The 20,905-nt window shown below is 38.0% G+C and overlaps 1 protein-coding gene across 1 annotated transcript in view; it reads right to left on the bottom strand.

Moving 5' to 3' along the window:
• Nucleotides 1-20,905, bottom strand: part of ATP2B2 (ATPase plasma membrane Ca2+ transporting 2) — a 428,819-nt gene that overhangs the window by 125,589 nt on the left and 282,325 nt on the right. Inside the window, exon 6 of the mRNA XM_026857617.1 lies at nucleotides 6,670-6,867. Within this exon, the coding sequence (XP_026713418.1) occupies nucleotides 6,670-6,867 (198 nt within the window). The remainder of the gene's footprint in view (nucleotides 1-6,669; nucleotides 6,868-20,905) is intronic.

The raw sequence follows: 20,905 nt of genomic DNA, 5'->3' as shown, positions 1-20,905 counted from the left end.
TTTTTTGGTGTGTGGAATTTTTCAAAATATCTGAGGAATGGAAACAGCACAAATATATCCAACTGGATCCCCAAAGTTTTATTTTTGAAGGGAAAATCTCATTCTAAAGAGGAAATGGTCCTCAGGATATTGAGACCTACGGACTCGACATTTTTGCAGCTCATGCATGTGTGACCCTTATTAAAAATTTTTAAAGAGAAAAATGAAAGATTTAAAGTGAAGTTTTTCTCCAGGAAATTTTATTCTGGTCAGCAGTCCTTTCCTTATAATCAATGCTAGAATTTACAAGGAGTTCTTAAATGTTTAGGAAAGACATTCTCTCGCCCTAGGTGTCTTTGTGATATGTTGGCCCTTCTACTTTCATGATTCTTTTAAGAGACCTGCTCCCATTTTCAACATTGCTTCCCCATAATCTCATTCTATTTGTCTAAAATTAAGCATAATATTGAGAGATATATCCACTGTCAGACAACCATTATCAAGGAAGATACTTAGCAACCACTGTGGAATGACGTAAATGAAATTATTTTCTATAGCTCTTCCTTGCATATGCTTTGATATTAGATGGATTTTGAGTTCAAGCACAGTATTTCTGTTTGAGATAAAATATATTTCATAGGAAAGCATCCAATTTTGAGTCCTATGAAGAGTCATCAGTTATATTTTTCCAGCTGGCAATTTCCTTGACTTAACAACAGGTCAGAAGAAAACTGGACAAAAGAAAAGGAATAAATGAAATGACCTGAACACCTGGCAGAGAACTGGAAAAGCAGTTCCACTGCTGCCAGGTTTTAAAGAACCTGATGAGGTGTTTTGTAGATTCAGATGCAAGACACCATATATTATATTATTAAAGGTACAAGGGTGTTGCCAAAATAGGCACAAGCTATATAAAGTTGCAGTAGCAGTAAACAAAAAAGTAGAAACTAAGCTCTACAGGTAACAGCCTATATTACTAAATATGTACTGACTAACAGTGTGGTCATCATAATAAAATCAAAAAAATACATTATATATATATATATATATATATATATATATATGAATGAAATTTGAATGAAATTTTTACTTGTTTTCACTTCCTTCCAGAGATACCTGCACTAATGGCTGGTCAAATCCTTCCCACTGTGACTTATTTCTACAGACTTGCTCAAAATGATGAAATGTCAAGAGACATATTTTGAGTCGTATCTTCACAGGCAGTAACCTGAGAGAAGATGAAAACAGCACGCATTTCAAATCCCAAGCAATAGATCTGGACAAGGTAGGGGGTAAGTTTTTTGTTGGGTTGTTTTTTTTTCCTCTCAAACTAATTTTTACATAGTTTTTTATCTAACCATCACATGACTGCTTTTGCTTCTGTAGTGAAGACCTTCACAGTTATACAGTGAACCCAGCATTGATGAGCATATTGCCTCCTCACATTTCCATGTCTGACTGTGGCCTGCTGTCCATTCAATCCACACACATGTACTTGTTCAGGTTCATATATAAGGAGCATAACATTTGCTAGATATGTGCGGAACAGTTGTACCATGAGTACAAGTGAGTACTCCTTCAACAGTGAGGCTTAGCACAGAAAAAAGATAAGCAACTGTCCTCATGGGAGCTGTGGATCAGCTGTATCTTCTCTCCAACTATACAGATAACCTTTCTGATTTCAATCTCCAACTTGACCAAGCAATGTGGCCCATTATAGGAATGATAAGGAAACAGCTGAGTGGTGAACCCTGGGAAACACACTCTCTTGTAAGGAAACTAAGCCACGAGAGGCCATCAAGCACAGCAGCCACAGCACCAAGCATCACCTGCACATCAACGCCACCAACAGCTTAGTGCAAGTGCCTTGGGAGGACCAAATTTCAGGGGACCATGTTCTGTTTCGCTAATTTTTCCTGTTCATTAACTTGTTGCATGAGTAAGGGGAAGGCTAACCCATGAAGCAGCTCTTTCTATTCATATGTCTTTAAAAACAGACTGTATACAAAAGATTTCACCACACACTGATATACAAATACAAATATTTCAAATTTAGTACTGGACTTACTCTAATATACCTTCAAAAAATGAAGCCAGGATCCCATATATTCGTTGAATCCTCTTCATACCATAGGTTCACTATTCTGTTTGCTCAGGGAACAGTCCGCAATCTATTAACCCAGGACACAGAAGGATTTTGTTCTGAGGAACAACGTATTTTTAACTTGCATAAGTCGCACCCCTGTGTGATCACCACTGTAGTAGAAACTACATCTGCACCGGGAATTTTTTCTCAAAATACATTTGATAAAAGACAGCAGCAGTTTTGCACTTTTTTGAAAGAGTGGAAAAATGATTCTGTGTGGATCAGTAATGAGAGCAGTAATTGCCACAGGGCTGACAATAATTTATGCAGAAGTTCTCAATTGCTCCTAATGGCCTGTCAGATGGTAAGAGGGAATGCAAAGCAGATCATAACAACAACTCTAGCATAGCTTCTGAGAACAAAATTCTTGAAACTTTCACTCTTACTAAGAAATATGAAATACAGGAACTAAAGCGACTTCTGGAGAAGCATTAAAACTACACTATTACCTAGTAATTCATGTAGATCAGATTTTGTGATTGCAGCAGAAAATTAAATCACATTTTCCAATGTCCATCCATACCTTAAATGAAGAATTGTAGTAGAACAAAAACTTCATGTATTACCAAGAACAGATTACTACTACTACCAGTTAAGATTGGTTGAGGAATGTCACTACTGATACTTCAAACCCACAGAAATGTCAACTGTTTCCAACAGCGTAACTGAATGCAACTCACCAGATAATAATCTATCGACTTCTCTCAAGATAATACCAAACAGTGTTACAGATATTTGGAAATGAAATTATGCTACAGTCAAAGGGCTTAAATTTGGCAATGTACCAACATTCATAGCTTAAAATGAGAAATAAGAGCCAGTCTAGAAATACACAAAGAAAATGAACTTTTAAGCTTGTAACTGCCTAATACAGCAAAATGCACCAACTTACATACATTAGACTATACTCTTAGACAAGGTTCCTGAAACAACTCATGCACTCTAATAATTTTTAGATGTGTGCATTTTGTCATGCATTCCTCCTTCAAAAGCCTCAGGAGAAAAACATTTTGCACTTATATGGCAGAAACCAGTTAAATGCTAATTCTGTTACAGCTTCAAAAATTAAAGTAGGTTTCAAGTGTCCAAAAAGAAAGAGTTGTACCATTTCTAAAAAATAAAGATTACTTCAACTTATTCATTAACTAATAAGGTCATTGGTAGATAAAACTTTAGGATATGTTAAAGGCAGGTATAAATATATTCAATATAAAGGTGGTGTATAAGTAAGCTCAATTAAAAAAATACTCAGGGTGATGTTTCCCTGACACTGTGTCTTAAAATCTCTTATTTTCATGTTATTATCCCTTATTCCCACAAGGAAAGGCTGTCACTTATAGACATCACAACTTTTCAATATAGACCTAAGCAATAAGCAACTGAAACACTGCAAGGCAGTATTGTGTCAGTCAAAAGTGCTGAAAGATTGGCCAGTTTTAGAATTCTGTAAAATTTTACCTCCATTATCCCTTTCTTATTTGAGCTTTCATGTAGAGTTAGTATTTCTTTTAAAAATGCCGAATATCATAATGTCCAGCATGGGAGAAATTCAATTTTCCCCTCCTGTCTTAACACTCCCTCCCCATTGCTGCGAGGCACGGGGCTGAGGGAAGAGCCTGGCACAGCCCCGCCACAGCGAGCGTCTCAGTCCCCGGTGGGTGTGAGTGAGCAATGCACAACTGCTCCTTGCGACTGAGGAGTATCCACAAGGCTCCACTCCCAGTAGAGACTGAAGAGGCTAAATCAAATCACAGCCTTGCTCTTCCACCTCCCCTTGGTGGCTGGTAATGAACTTGCACCACACCTCTGTCAGCTCTTATTCAGGTGTCTCCGTATATTTAACAACAATAGAAAGTAAAAGTTATCCAGCTCTCATTGTAGACTCCAGCCTGTCCAAACCCTTCTCTGGTATTTCCCAAAACATATTATCTTTTCTGGCATCAGCTACAACTCCCTGGCCAGACTTCTAACTCAAGCTTCTCCTGAAGATAGACCAAGATCTGTCTGAGCAAAGGGGGAAAAAAAAGCATCTGGCTAATGTTAATGTTTCTGTCATTGACAACGTTATTTCTGTGGAAACATCCACGTTCACAGAGTTCCGTCTCCCACAGAAAGACTCACGCTCTGTTCGCCATCCTGTTCTAGTCACAGACCTCAAAGGCATTGAAAAAACACAAAGTCATCCCAGGTGCTTGTAGACATGACCAAAGAAATCAGCACAATTTCCCTGCAACGTGAAGCCAATTCACAGTACAAACTTCACTGTGGTAAGAAAAATACAGTGTCACTACATTGGCCATGAACCTGTGTGGAAACCGGCTGTTCTCAATCATCTCCCCTTGCCGACCCACTTACCAACAGGGTCTCACACCTGTCTGCTCATAAAGGTTTCGCCTTTTTTACTTTTTTTTTTTTTTTAAGACTTCTACGTTGCAGCCATATTGAATTTATGTTTACAATTGTTTTTAGACTCTGAAAGGTCCATGTAGATGATAGCAAGTTGATGAACTCAGGTAATTAGCAGTGATGATTGGGCAAATCAGCATGGGAAGAACAGTCTTGTTGACTCATTTTCAAAATTGAAATGCATTTAATTTTGAAAAGCAAGAAAAAAAATTAGAATTAAAAAAACTTGGCTGTATTATATACTATAAAATTTTACTCAGCATTAGCCTACATATACTTTTATTTCATAATTGGGTACCAAAGTTTATGCAGAAACATTAAATGAATTTCAATTATGACTATACCCCACACCAACAGTGTGGTATAGTCAAGCTTAATATATCAGTTTTTCAATGTTTAGGACTTTTTAAAAATGACATCTACCAATAAACTATAGGTATCCTTGGCAACAGTTTATAACGTACTCATTTTAAAATGAATCTCCCACATTTATATAACTGCTCAAAGAAAGCCTTTAAAAAAAAAAAAATGTAAAGGACCTTTATGATGTGTTCAGAATGCTGGATTAAAAGATATTCCCTAACTGTATTTATTCTCCCTGTGTAATACATGGCAAAACCTTCCAGGAAAACAATTTTAAAAACACAAGGAAAAGAGTGACCACTGAATAAAACACTGTGCTGTGGGAAAACACTAACACTTTTTCCCAGGCTGTGTTGCTGAGCTTTTCAGACTACCTCAGATGTGTCTGTCATACCTTCCCATGGGAAAAGAAACATTTTAAATGCAGTATCAAAATAATAACAACTTGAAAAAAAAAAAAATTGGAAAAAAAACAACATCATCTGATGACACATCTCCCCTCTTTCTAAAACCTGTAACAATCCTATTTTAAAAATTCCTTTCCCACCAAACAAAAAAAAAAAAAAAAAAAAAAAAAAGAGAGGAGCCTGCACACTTATGCCTAAGAAAAAAGTTTACAGATCTAAATTCTAATTTTGTAAAGCATCATTCATGGTTTACAACGTCCCCAAGGTATTCTATGTCCAACTATATGAGCTAATAACAGTAAATAATGTTTTCTTCAGTTAAAGACCAAATGAATCCTTTATTTTCATGCCTAAATCAGACACCTGCTGAAATCAATAGTCATGTATTCAAAATTCAGTGATAAAGCAACAAAAGATTCCTGATTATATATATAGTTAAAGAATCATAAATATGATACAAGAGCTATGGATAGCTACGTGCTTATTCTGCTTGTGAATGGATAAGGAAGAAGGAAGGGTCTTCAAGGAAAGTAGCCAAAGGAAACTGAAGCGAATGTAAAAAGCATTTCAGAGCTATATTTAGAGGAAGACATTCTTCATACATTCGCCAAGCTATTCACGTCATTTCACACAGCATATTTATCCGGCTTTATAAGTCTATGAGAGAGCAGGGGAAAAAAAAAAAAATCTGGATCAGTTGCCAGAAATGGAAATCTTGCATTTATGTAGAAGAATATTTTCAGCATGTGAATTCAAGAGTACTTTCCAAAGGGGGAAAAAAAGGAGAGGGACAGGGACGCAGGATGGGTGTTAAAACTCTACAGATATCACAGAAGGATTCTGCAATATATAGTTTATAAGTAACATGACTTTGCCCCTAATACTCCCTTGTGAGCCAGGCTCACTAGCCTTAGCTGTACCACTAAAAATACTGAAATGTGTGAATTTCACTAATTTCAAGTCTTCAGCTGGTATAAACTAGCTGAAGACTTGTCCATGCTCATGTAGATAGGATACATTAGCTATATAAGCAATTACATATTTATCACCTATAATGCAGGAAACAACCATCTAAGATGAATAAACATCAAACACAAACTCAAAGGTGAAAACAGACACAAAAATACGTCAGTTTTATAAGAATATTATGATTCTTCTTTAACTCGTTTAGCATATGTCACAAGGTTCAGCATGAAGAAATGTCAAGCACACAAAAAATATGTCAGTACCATTTGTAATGGTAATAGGCACAAATCACATGGAAATTTCCTGTTAGCGACCTTCCAGAGGGTGGGGATAGAATCAGTTTGAGATGCAGGACTGGTTTTACTTAAACTTCTACAAATAACTTCTATAAAAAGTTTTTACCTTCATTCCCTTCTCCAGGTGGCTGATAAAACGAAAGCCCCAAAGATATGATGGCTGCAATTTCCAAGATTATAAGAGTCACATCCTGCAACGCTTCCCAGACTAGCTGTAAGAATGTTTTTGGCTTCTTTGGAGGTATAAAATTTTTTCCAAAAATAAGCTTTCTTTTTTCTAGGTCTGCAGCAGTGCCAGCTAATCCTGTAAATAAAATAAAATAAAATAAATTAAAATTGCAGTAAAATAGAGAACGCTCACTTATATCTGCATACCTATAAATTATTTCTCCAAGAACAACTACAAACTGTACCACCTATGGCATACTAACAAATAGGTAGATATTTCACTTAAATTTCTCTTTTGCAAGATGATTTGTCCTCAAGTTCTGAACAGAATCCTTAGAGACTCTAGTACTAATTCCTGCTAGTTTTAATCATAAATCTTTGAATTAGGAGGTTTACTTTAATAAGACCTATGCATATTGATACATACCTATATGTAAGCAATGACTTCTGAAAATAGATCACAAACACAAATAAATTATATTTCGGATGAAGTTGGAATAGCTGTTAGCAGCTTCTGGTAATATGAGTAGAAGCAGCATACGTATCTTTGTTCTGACCTCAGGTCAATGACCTCAAAGTGTAAATCAATAGAGCATGTCTTGTCCCACTTTAAAGCAACCTCTCTTGCTGCATATATACTGCCACACAATCACTGGAATGAGCTGCATCAAATCTGCGTTAAGTGAAAAAAGAGAGCCAAAGTGGGGCTATATATGCAAAAACAGTAACAAGGAAACAATATGGTTCCTGAAATCGTTATAAAAATTCATGCATTTTGCATGACACTTCAACTTGTGAATATTTTAATTTAAGGATACAGTGTAAGAATGTGTGGTTATGTGGAACAGCCCACTTAGGTTCTTTTTTCCTATTTTAAAAATTATATTAATGTATGCATATTTAGCGCCTTGCAACTTTAGGGTAGAATAACTGTGCCTGCATACCACTCTCAGTAGCATAAAGAACTGCAATAAAATAAGTGGTTACATATCCACTAAATAATATTTGGTATCAGTTGGAAAGTTTAGTAAACTGTAGGTTTTGAATGTGATCAACAACATGAAGTTATTCGTGCTTATCCACCCCAACATGACACAATGAAAATACTTGAGAGCTGATCTCGGAGGAATACAAAGATGTCTGCAGGAGAGCCAGAGGAAATGACCGATGCCACGCTGTAAGGATTCCTCGCCTCACACAGGTTAGGGTAAGTCCTTGCCTCCCCCATATCACCACCAGCACATCACCACGGGTACTCAAGGAATGGCAAGCCCCATTAACAGCACCTTCACGATGTCAAGCAAAAGCCGTCAGGATCCTACTGTGCTAATGGCACTCAGCGTCATGTCTCCTTCATTCGGGACTGTTGCAACTGTTCCCGGCAGCACGCCAATGCCAGTAAGTCACCTCCTGGGTGAAAGCACCAGGCCCAAGCGTAACTTCCTCAGAACATAAGCGATGCTTTTCTGAATGTATCAATCCTGCCACAATACGGGCAAAGATGTTGACTCACCTTTCACTTAAGGTATATAATTACAGCTGTTGTGTAGCTTCTGGCTCTTGGTTAACTCATCAAACTTTCATTTCACCTTCAGCTTCTAAGAAATACTATCCTTTACCCCAGATAAAGGCATGCTGTAGTTATTATTACCTCACTTCATTTAATTTTCAGTACCTAGTGCTTAGTGACACTGTAACAGACAGGTTCCAGCCATTATGAAGCGTGTCTATGTTATTCTCCGTGATTCAAACGTAACATGTCAAACCTCTCCACTCCTCCATGAGTTCCCAGACAGCTTCCAACACGGGGTAAACGCCTTCCCCTATGAAATACGAATTGCAGGCTATGAGCCATTTGTGTCATTGCCCTTTTGTGAAGCAACGCAGATCACCAAAGTTAGGCCAACACATGTGAGAGATCAGGGGAGTCGCTCACCACTGACAGGACCTGACATGGGGACAAGCCTTCAGCAGAGACACAACGAACACAGTTTGATTAGCTTTCAGAGAGCTGCAAAACCCCTCAATACAAGGAAGAATTTTCACTAAAAATGGCAAGCACAATTTGCACTAGGCCTCCAAACCACAACCTACTCCAGATACAGCTGTGACTTCATACATGAAGAACAAAGTACATGGACGGCATTGATAGTGGCAGGGATTTCTGGCAGGAATGTTCATATAATGCATCTACAAGTGGTAATACAAAGCTCTAAAACAGAAAAAAATGGAAAGCACACTGGAAAGTAGTAGGAAGAACTGCCTGTGTTCCAACACAGAACATACATGCACAGTGGTGGGCCAGCTCCAGCAGGTAAGCAGATGACCAGGTACTCAACAGCATGGAAGGGATGGCTGAGATAGTACAGGAAATAGCTGCAGTATTTTTCAGCAATCCTAATTACCTAGACACAAGGAATTCATGACTTTGAAATTACACTATATACTTTACAGTCAGGAGGCCATAAAAATTACAGATATCCTGTCCTATGTACCTGATTGTAATGCACATATAAATATACAAACATACAGAGAAGCCTCTAAAGCAAAAGAGATACTTGAACTCAAAAAGCTGCTTTTCCTCTAAGACAAAAATCATTCATTTAGACTCTGTTAGGTTGAGAACTAGACTTCATTTAAACCATCTATGGTCACCATCATCTTCCAGACTATAGTCTAAGTAACCTACATTGGTATGTAGACATAAATTTTATTTAAAGGTATTCTTTCATTTTTCATAATAAATATTATCTTCCTTAAGACCCTGAAATGCTGGGGTTTCAGCCCCAAATTAAGGTTGACATGTGGGTGATTCCCACAGCCCTTCCCAAAGGGGGGTGAGTTTACCTTTAGGCTTCCCTCCAGGGTGCAGCCGGCCTGGCAGACAGAGCCATTGGGTAAAGGAGCCCCAGGCGTCCCGCAGTCAGTAACAAAGGTCAGGTGTCCCACTGAGGGATAAAGCTGGGACCATTGCAGGAGGGGCAGTGTCTGTCTGTGAGGTGGGTGCCCTGTGCAGAGTTCCCTGTTGGGGAAGGACCTCCCGCCTCCCTGGGACTGGGCTCCAGTCAGGTCTGGCCTTTGGAAACGTGGGCTGTGTAGAGATTCTGTGTGTGGCTTCCTCGGTCTGATGTGTTTGGCTTGTTGACTCGGTTGTCTCCCATCTGCGTGTCACCATTTATTCCACCCATTTTTGGTTGTGCAGTGTTGTTGTTGGGGTCAGTGGGATTGATGTCGATTATGTATAATCTGACTTGTTTGTACCCCCAGTGCTCACCCAGGTACTGACCCTTTTGTATCAAATACAATTTGGTTACTGGTTCATCTTTATGCTGGCTGTGTCCTTCATGCTAGGCCTGATAATTGGCAAAACAGACCCATAAATAGACAAGGGTGATTTTATTCTTTTCTATGGATCTGTCTTGGTGAAATTCCTCACCAAGTCCCACCAAAAAAACCTTACCTTTAATTATGAAATTTATTTTCTTGTAAAACTTCTAGAAATACTTGAAAATAAATTCAATGTTTAGTTAAAACAAAAAGTTTTCCCTTCTCCTGAGATCTAGCCATCATTCAAAAAAACCCCTTCAGCAAAATTTTGTTAGGTTTTTTTTCCTCCTACTGAATGCCAGAAATTAACAAACTCCTATATTGCAAGAGAGAGACTGAAGAAACCTACAGATCAGTTGATGAAATCATACCGTAACAGTTCTAAGCATTACTGTAGAGATAAGGTGAGCAAGGGGCAACAAAATACATAGAGAAGCCAAAGCTATACAAAGAGATACAGCTAAGGGAAATGTGATTGAGAATCCGAGGCAATATGTTTATTTTGCAAAAGCTTCCATAAATTCTCCATGCTATTGTCACCAGAAGGTATAAGGGGGACAATCCTTACTTTTTTCAAATAATCTGCTTTATTCATAAACATAAGGTGTCTGAGCAAACCTGAGTTGCTTGAAGAGGATTAGAGGTCACTCCCACTTTTCATTGTACTGGCAGATCTGCGGGATGCTGCTTCCCAGCTAGTGCACACTGACAGGCAGTACAGATGGTAAAAATGTCTATTAGCACAGCAAGATCTGGAAGTGGACATCTGTCCTCACCAGTACTTTTAACCAGGAGATGGCTTTCCTGCTGCTAGATTTTTTTAATGTGGGGATTTTTTTTCATATTACAGATAATAACTTTTTTACTGTTTGGGAATTTTTTTTCATTTCTTACTTGTCCTTCAAGTATTGAGTCCTGTGACAATAATGAATGAGTACTGTAAATGAAAGTAATTTGAAATATCATTTCTATATGAAAATATAAAACATCTAAGAAAGTGAAAAAGAACCAGTGGGGACTAACAAAAATTAATGGAAATACCAGTTCAATATAACGCCAGACTTCATGTGTTACTGGCAAAAGTAGCAGCCTTCCATCTTATATCATACAGAAGTATGACAATATGCCACAAACAGGCTGGTTTTATGTTCATTTGTCCACCAAGCCTGAATGTTTTTAAGTCTTTTTCAATGTCAAAGCTGTGCAATACTTCTTTGCTTGACTCAAATATTTTAGAATGATTATGCAGATTTGGGTTAAATTATTATATAAATAGTACACACAGATTTAAAAATATGTGAAAATTTATTACTGACGCTTCCAGTACTCAAGTAATTTCTTAAGGTGTCAGTTTCTAAAAATTTTCCCCCAGATCCAATCGAAATTTGTGGGAGAGTTAAAGTGATTGTATAGAAAACATTTTCTACAATGTTGTGCAGGATATTAAATTAATTGCTTTTTTGGAGGGAGAAAAAGATTAAAAGGGGAGAAATGCAACTTAATGAATTTTCTCTGTTTATTATCGACATCTGTCAGTTACTTCATGCTGAATATAAAACCATCATTTCAATTAATGCTTCCTGGAAAATTGTATTTCTCTGACAGTCTTCTCCACTGCAACTAAATGGAGCATGACAAACAGAGAATGAATTTGATGCTGCAAAAATAGCAAAAGCACAACACTACTAAGGCAGCAATTTGAAAAAAACCCACAAAACTTTAAAAAATAATGCTTCACATTTGCTTAAATTATGAGATTAATAACAGAGAATTTACACTTGCACTAATCGTGCAAATAAGCTGTTCATTAGTTACTAACTTTCTTCTGTACATTTTCCGATGCATCCAGAAAAGCAGGTAAAAATTCCAAACAGCAAAAACTGTAAACAACATAATTTAAAAATCACAGCACATGTAACTTCAAATGCAAAAAAATATTGTTCAGCTAGAAAGTAAAGACTTCCAAGTGATGCTGAACTGCTACTTAAATTAACACACACAGGTAAACCAACTATTCTGGCTAGTGAACACTAATGACAATTATGTATGACATGCATTAATTTTTCCTATGGGAACAGCGACCTATATTTTATCTCATGAGTTCCTATCACCCTGGTCTCAAACTCAAATGATAAGCATTCCTAGCATCACGTTACCTAGGTCTTCACAGAAACTTGTAAGTAAAACACTACGAAGTATCACCCCAACAATTATTTCCTTTGTCTCATTTCACCAATTCCATTTATTTTACACTTAACTTATGCAACAATCCCTGCCATTACTACTGCTACATAGTGCTTTAGTCTAACTTGCCAAGGCCCACCAGCTTCTGTAGCTCTCATGTAAATTCTCATAACTTCATAACGTTAGAAATATTAGCCCAGTTACTTCTGTTGCACCATACAAAATTCATACCCACAATCTCATTCAACATTTTTTAGTGGGATTTTACTCTCTGGCTTTGGAAGCAAATTTCTGTGCATGATTTTGCTTTTTCTCTCTTGAAAAGGCTAGAAGTGACAGCAGTCCTTTTTTTCTTTCACTTCTTCCACTTGAATCTAAGAAGTATTATCTCTCTAGTGACTGGAAGAGCTGAAAACGACAAATTTTCCATTCAAATGAATAACATAGTAGTAACTAGTGACAAACAGATCTAGTTTCTGAGATCTGCCTTAGGAAACTGTCCCTACTTAAGAAATTGGGGAAGGCAAGGAGACATCCACAGTGAACTGTGATTACTGTATGGTTTTGATCAAATGCTGAGGAAGGTCTATTTTTGTCCCTTATGTATAATGATGTCATCAAGCACACTGATGTAACCCAACATCAGTCTTCATTAGGTCATTAACTCTCCATGACACTTGCTTAAAGTAAAACAAACACCTGCTTTGGTACCAGATATGCCACAAAAACATACACTGCACTAAACTACCTGTTTTACTGACACAAGATGGTTATTTTTCAAACCAAAACATACACCAAAGATGTGAAACACAAAATGAAAATATTCACAGCTAGGATGGATGCCTCAGTGACCTCCCAGTTGTCTCACATATGTTGTTTGAAAAAATTCTGGATGCAGGACATTGAAATTCTGTTTAGGTCGTATTAAAATAAAATCAGTTGAGAGAATCCAGTTCATCAGTAGGAGAGTATTTAATGAGAACATTTACTAGTTTCAGCAAGCTGAATTTGAATTTTAGTAGTGAATGAACCTCAACAAATAATACTTTCCTCTAATCTCAGAACAACAAAGCTGTCTGTAAAGTGTAATGAATGTCATTACCTGTTTTCATTAATATCACTTGCTTACATTTGCTTACATAAATTTTTAGAAACTTGTCCAAAACCCTAAAGCCTTTGGAATTACAAATCATCTAGCACATGTCCTGTAAGCTTTACACTGCTGGTGCTACTATTTCTATGAGTCCATCTGTCAGTTCTGCCAGCAGACCCTTGCAGGATTTAGAACCTCCTTGAGTCAAATGCTTTACAGGTAGTTCTAAACAGCCAACATACAGAAGATTGGCACAGAAGTGGCAGAACCAGGAAATGAGTTAACTCCCTCTCCATCTCTTCATTAATCATCCTCCCTCTTCACATCTAACAGCAACAACTGGCCAAGTCCCCATGTTCTGCCCTCTTGAGTTCTGCCACCGCTTCAGCTGCCACCCTGCAGTACAAGACCACTCATCTGGAAAAGCAGCAAAGTGACTACAAAAACCCCTGCATAAACCTTCCCTGTTATAGGCTGCAATCAAAACAATCACTCAAGGCACACAAAGGATGTAAATACATCTCTCAATCCATGACTTCTTTAAAAATAAAGTAACTGAAGAGCTTAACATTCTTTCTCATAGACTGATGCATCAAATGCAAAGGTTAGGAAAATACATAACAACTTGCATTTCTACAATGAGTTTCTATCTCTCAATCTCTTTCTAGCTATAGAAATGCACCAGCAACTTAATCCCAATTTTATGAGGCAGCAAAATGCTGAAGTTCTTGCCCCAGACAGTTTGGTGGCAGTTCAGGGGAGGAAATACATCTCCTGGGATTCCTGATTTACACTCAGCTGCAAGATGTCATGCAGGATTTACTACTGCCAAGTAGCACTGAATGCTCCATGACACGTTTCATTCATTTCCCCATCTAGCCATTTTGCCTTTATTTCTTCTATCTTGTTCTTATTTCTTTTTAAAGTAAAAATGCTCTGAAAAGAAGCTATTAACCAGGAACAAGTAATTTACATAAGATGACTAATAACAGCAGAACCCAAAATGGTTCCTGATAGTGACTATAACGTAGCCTAGAAAAAAGCCAGTCCCTGAAAGACATGCTACAATTTTGTAATAATCTAATGACTGGATTTACGTGCAAGTGCATAACCACGAGCCAATATCAAGGCAACAGATGAGACATTAAATATTAAAGGCAAGATATGTGTTGTAACAGATGACTATTATTTTTGTTGCCTAAACAGACAATAAAAAAAAAGCTTTCTGCAAAAGCCGGTAACAGCATTCAATGAGAGCTGAAGGTCCAGTATGAAGAAAGAGGAATTAGAGTTTCTTTTTTAGAAATGTACTGCTGTCAGTGGGAGTATGGCTGTTGAGAGGGATGATAATCATCCCAGCAGAAACCATTTCTTCAGCTCTTACTGCACCCAGTAATCATTACACCATTTATATATGTCTCATCTGGTTTACACAGGCTCCTGGAGATGGTTTTCTTTTCTCCTATCTTGATGCAGTATCAAGTACAATAAAGTCATTACAGATTGAGGGCAGCAATACTAATAAATGCTAAGAAATACTAATAATGTAGTATATGTATATCCACAATCCAGCTCCCCCCCATTACCAACCAGATGATAAAAAAGTCATTATAAATTCCTTGTTACATTATATAAACAACAGTGCAGTAACAGTGCAGATCTTCACCTAGCACTAAGAGACAGCTTAAAAGTTATGCAAGGCCCTTACTGCAGCTAAGCCAACCAACCCCAAGCCAGTGGGATAACACACAGATGCTGGGTACTGCAGGTTTGTTCAGCATCACATACCCTCAGCAGTTTACTAGTATCGGGGCTTTTTGGAAGAAACTGAGAGGGAACAGGGGAATGTAATAATTTCTTTCCACCACCCCCCATTCGCCTTGTCAAAGCTTTGAGACAGTTTCTTCAAATGTCTTTTTTTGATTATTTAAACAAAGCTAGGGTTTCACTCCCAGAGAGGTAACATTATGATTTAGAGCAGACTGTACAAATACCCTCTGCACAGACATGTCTTACCCACAAAGCTCCGATTTCCCATTGAAACGTAAGACATAAAATGGGAGCATTTCAATGAAGTTGACAGAGAGTATGAGGGAAACAGTATCAAAAACATGCTGTTACAATACATGCTGACTTATAATATGATAGTTCCAGATAATGTGAAAGCTTTTCTTGCCTTTAATGTTTAAATCCTATCAAGCATCCCTGACTACAGCTTAAGACGCACTCACTAGCTGTTCTGTAGGATCAGACTTGAAAAGCACTAACATATGAATCAGGTAGTGGCAAAAAGCAACTGTGTAAGATTAATGGAGGAGATCCAAGGCCTTAGCCAAGAAAAAAGAACAATAAATGAGCACATAATAAAGTTAAAGTGTAAAGTCTTCCTTAATTAACACACCTTCATAACCACTTACCATCACTCTCACCGGACCCTACAAAAAAATTCACCGCTTCACATGTATTGCTAATAGCAACCACAGGGGATACGGAGGGAAAAAAGACCCTGAAATCAATCTGTGATTCTCTGTTCCCAAACCACAGTTTGAGTAGTACTGCTGACAAGCAAACTGCTCTGGTTGTTACAGAAGCAGCTTCTGCCTGTCTGTGTGGATACAGCACAGCCTGGGGAAATGCAAGTCCCCCAACAGAAACACTACCATCAGTCACGGTCCTGAGGGAGGGTCTGATTATATGGCTCAAGTGTGTGCCTGCATGGAAGCATCTGCCAGCTGGGAGCCACGTGTGTGCAGGCTCCTCTAAGCCCTGGAGTAAGTGCAGCCCAACTGGTAACCACCACTGATCGATGCACCAGCAGGACCAGCGTTAGCAGTGGGCAAGTGGTATCTATGCATAGGATCCTCTCCTAGCCGAAGGGGGAGGAAAAAAAGGACGGAGCCACATGTCCAGCTGTGCACAGGCCTACACTTAGTGTCAATGGAAAGTGAGCGTGACCAGTGACACTGATTTTGGGGGACCTGGGGGCTCCTGGGGACCCTTGCTGCTGAGTAACACCACAACAAAGAAATCCACAATTACAAAATTAGCTGCCGCAGTGTCTACAGTCCATAGGTGATAAAAAGACTTCAATTTCTCCCATTTCATATCACAGTACAACTTCACGTCACTTGAAGTTCTGCAAGTAAAACATTACATTCAAAAAAAATTACATACATACATGTCAATGGAATGTCCCAGAAACTGAGGCCATCTGACTGAAATTCCGTACAGCTGAATGCATACTTAGGAGAGCTCAGCTGGCTTCTCCACACTATAATGTACTTTCAGGCTGATGTGGCCTAAAATTCTCATGATTTTCTGTGCAGTTCTATAGAACATGCCCACCCAGGATGGCAGTCACAGTAATCTGGGAAAGCAAATGCCCAAGGAATAAAGCATGTGCAACCAGGAAAGGACTGAGAGGGGAAGACATTACGCAGCTGAAGGCACATTACACAGACTTCCAAGGGAGTACAGTGTGAGGCTTTTATGCAGTATCCTGAAAGTCCCATGGATCTCTCTATTTACATGAAGAATCTTTACTATTAATATTTGTCACTGCAGTCACCATAGTTTCTTTAGTATAAAGAGCTCCAAGGGTCTACAGATCATCTTTATTTGAAGAAGTCTATTGGAACTGTTAAAAGTAACATAGCATAACAACATAGGCTCTCATAAGAACAGCAGCATAGAAAAGAGGGGGTTTTTTAGACAAGGCCAGGAATTTGTAGGTTAAGGTAGCTAATTCCTCATATAGATGTTTTAATCTTTTACATTAAAATAAATATCATAAGAAGAAATCTTATATTCCAAAGGAAGAGACACATTGTTGTGACGTCTATAAGGGAGTCAAAATGAAAATACCAAAAACCACTTTGCCGAGTCTGCTTCCATAGCATGATTCTTTCCCACCCTCACTTAAGAAAAAAAGCCTACAAATAAACCAGATAGCAATGAGGTGCATTTTTCTGAGGTGTTACCTTCAAGTGCTGCTACTTGGCAACTCTTCTTAATTTCACTGCTATCTTTGTCAGTGTCATCTGCTTTTCCTGTGAGTAATATCAACTTGTCAGCTACACAGCAACTGTACTCACTTCAAGCTCTGCCTCTGCAAGAGACACAGCATTTGCTATAGTGTATCTTAGGCTGCTGCATATTCAGGAGAGTATTCAAGGTATCTAAAAAAAAAGTGAGAACACTGAAGAAAACAAAGTGCTGTGATCATTATGCCATCTGCAAGCAACATCAAATGCCACTATCACTCCTGCAAGTGACAATGATGTCACTCAAAACCACAATGCCCAACTTGTGAGGAGATGATAAGATGCTTTTTGAGCATCCAGTGGATTATAACCCAGTGCTCAGGAGCACTGAAATAATGAGACCTTTGAAACCTCTAACATAGCACACACACTGTTGGGCTGCTACCTGTGTAACACTGCTGCACTCATCATTACACCCTTGCTCCATCCTCTTCATAAACAAGCAGGACCCCATCCTTTAGATCATCATCTGCCCCTCCTGTAGACTTAAGTACCACACAGACTTGAAGGAACAATAAAAGTGAAAGAAGCTGTAAAATTTCATCTAAAGGCACCAACACAAACACTATTACAGCTAATATAACTGAACACAGATACACAGTCAAAGTTTAGAGTCACTAAGCACTGATAATTTAGCAAGTCAAACAAGCTCCCTATTGCCCCATTTTCTAGATAAGTGGAGAAAAGATGGCAAAGAACATCTTCAAGACTTTCCAGTCTTCTGGTAATTAGTTAATTCAGTCCACAAAAGCTGCCTGGGAGTAAAAGAGCAGAAGACTCCCCACCAGTAGCAGTGTTTCAGCTGGGATGATGGCACTAATGGAACAGATGTCATGTTATTCCTCAAAAGAGTTCTCAGCCTTATATAAAGATAATAAAAATAGGAAAATACTAAGAGATTTTTTTTTTAAGTGACAGTGTTCTCTTGACTCCTGTTTTATTTTCTTAATTGTTAGAAAATCTGAACCGTGACCAAAGCAACCCCAAGATGTACTGTGGGATACAGCATTATTTTATTCTTATACCCACATGCAGCAGAACTCCATTAGGAACAAACACCTACAGATGCCTCCTAATTTAGCTCACTAAAAAATCCAAAAGAATAGACTCTCTCTTATATATTGTCAATCACCTTGATTAGCCTTCAACATTACTAACCTAACCTGAATGCAATAATCACTACTGAAGTTCTCCAGATACTTTTCCAGTGCAAATCAAACACTAAATTAAATTATAAAGTAAGTACTCCAAGGAAGATGAGTCACCAGCTGTAGTAAGAATGTAAGTCAGAAGCAGCCAAGGACACCATATTTTTATGCATACCAAACTGGTCCCAATTGAAAAATCCAATCTTAATAGAAATATTCTAGAACAGGTAAGACTTTACCAAGGGTTGCTTGTAACTTTTCTCCACTAATGAATAGTGTATCACACCAGGCTGGTTTTCACTCTTTATTTAATATGTAACTTCCATTGTATATTCTGTAGAAAACTGAGACTCTGACCTGCATCTCATTTTGCATTTTATTGCTGGAGTGACATGGAAATCCTCTCAGATGGGCAGGGGTATTCAAATAACTACAGCTACTGATCTTGGTCAGCTCAAATCTGTGGGAATGCCAGGTAGCAGAGACAGACATGAGACAGGAACAGCAAGCATGAAGCAAGAGCACATCCTGGGAGACTCCTGCAAGGAGACAACTTCAGACCCAACACCCAGTTCTCACTGAGGACAGAAGTAGGACACAATTTTGAGATATGAGAGATGGAGTTCTAGCAATCCAAAAAGCCACTGAAAATTGCTCAACTATAAAGAAGCTCTATTCAAGGTGACAAAGTGGGAAAGGATTTGTATTCAAATCTCTTCACTTTTTTGGTCATAATATCTATGTGTTCTTTATATTAACAATCACTTCTTCCATCTTTTAAATTTTGTGTTCCATGATCTAAGAAGTTGAAAACTTTGTGTGTCTTTTGGCAAAAAAGGATGTAATAAAGCCATTCTGTATCAAAGTTCTGGTAGAAGTGTGCTCACATTATGACCTTGTGTTACATGCATTAGCAGAATATTATATTGTATCATAACAGAACCACCAAATTCATATTAACATCCATCCTTGGGCAGCTCCAGTGAGTAAACAAAAATCACATTTTCTTAATGCCCCAAAAGTAACTCCTACAGTTATTAATTAATCTTCACTATATATGTGGAAGCTTTAGATTTTATTTAAAATGAGATCTCAAATTAGAAATCATTTAATCAATTTATGGCTTTAATCATTTCCCTTATACAGCAGTTACGCACGTTTAAACTGTGCTAGCCACTTCATTTTACTTCCAGCCGATTAATTCACCGCTTTGCTTAATCCAGCTCAACTGGGAAGAGGCACTCTTAATCCAAAATAAGAACATCCATACAAAGAGTTAATCCATAATGGTTAATCAGGAATAGATGTTCCAGAATAAATCCACAGGCTGAGCATAGGTAAATCCCTTAGACTGGGGTTGATTTCGACCACTTTCACCTCAGCTTCTCAAAGCTGCTGCTAGACATGTACCTCCTCATCCCACAAATACACATATTTGGAGCTGAAGCCACACATCACACAATAAGAGAACACAATCATTTACTTCATCAAATTAGAAACAAATTCTTGCAAGTAAAGAGAAACAAAAAGATCATGAAGCAGAAAAGCTAAGATATTAAAGAAAAACAACTAAACCTAAACACTCTTACATGAAAACAGAGCAGAATTCTAGGCAGTCCAACACAGAGTCTTAGATATAGATAACCACTACTTAAGGACTTAGTTACATCCTTTACTCTGAAAGAGGGAAAAAATGAAGTTATCCTAGTTATGCTCACCCCAATAAAGGGAGCATTTAAAACATTTACCTGACTTAACCTAGAGCTGTTAGCTTGTCCCATTAGTAACTTAAATTGGAAATCTTATTTGCTTTTCATATACTTCCCTTTTGGTAGGAGAGCAAGCTTTTCTTTGCATAGTTCCTTAACTGGTCATCTTATTGTTCTTGTATCGTTCCTGCCTCACACAAAATGTTTTGGGGAATATCAGTCTAAATTCATGGCCCATTCAGAGCCAGCTGCTATACAAATATTATGAAACAGAAGTCTTCCCAAGTCCTTTTCAATGGCTGTTGAACACAGCACAGTAAGTAACTTTATAATTTTACTAAAGCTCAGGTTTCCAAGTTCATAAAATAGAAAGCATGGGAATAAGTCTTTCTTAAATAACAAGAAAAGAATCCTTTCCTAAGAAAAAATGTTTGGGGAAACTGGCAGTCTTCCTGAAACCCAGAATGTTCCAGAAATGCAGAATATGATTCAAAAGTATTTTGTCATCTGTACAGCCATTTTGGTTATAGCTGCAATGCAGCATTCTCTCCAGGACTGTTCATCGCACTTAAAGGATAAAGTGACCCAACTGCCTAGTCTGTTCCATCATTATTCATTAATGAAGAGACTGGGCCTAGAGGATTGCCATTGCAGGATAAAAAAAAAAAAA

This window comes from Athene cunicularia (assembly GCF_003259725.1).
Source record: "Athene cunicularia isolate RWA chromosome 12 unlocalized genomic scaffold, athCun1 chr12_part1, whole genome shotgun sequence".
Lineage (NCBI taxonomy): Eukaryota > Metazoa > Chordata > Aves > Strigiformes > Strigidae > Athene > Athene cunicularia.
The sequence above is the reverse complement of the archived record's forward strand: the minus strand, read 5'-3'. Positions and strand labels throughout refer to the sequence as shown.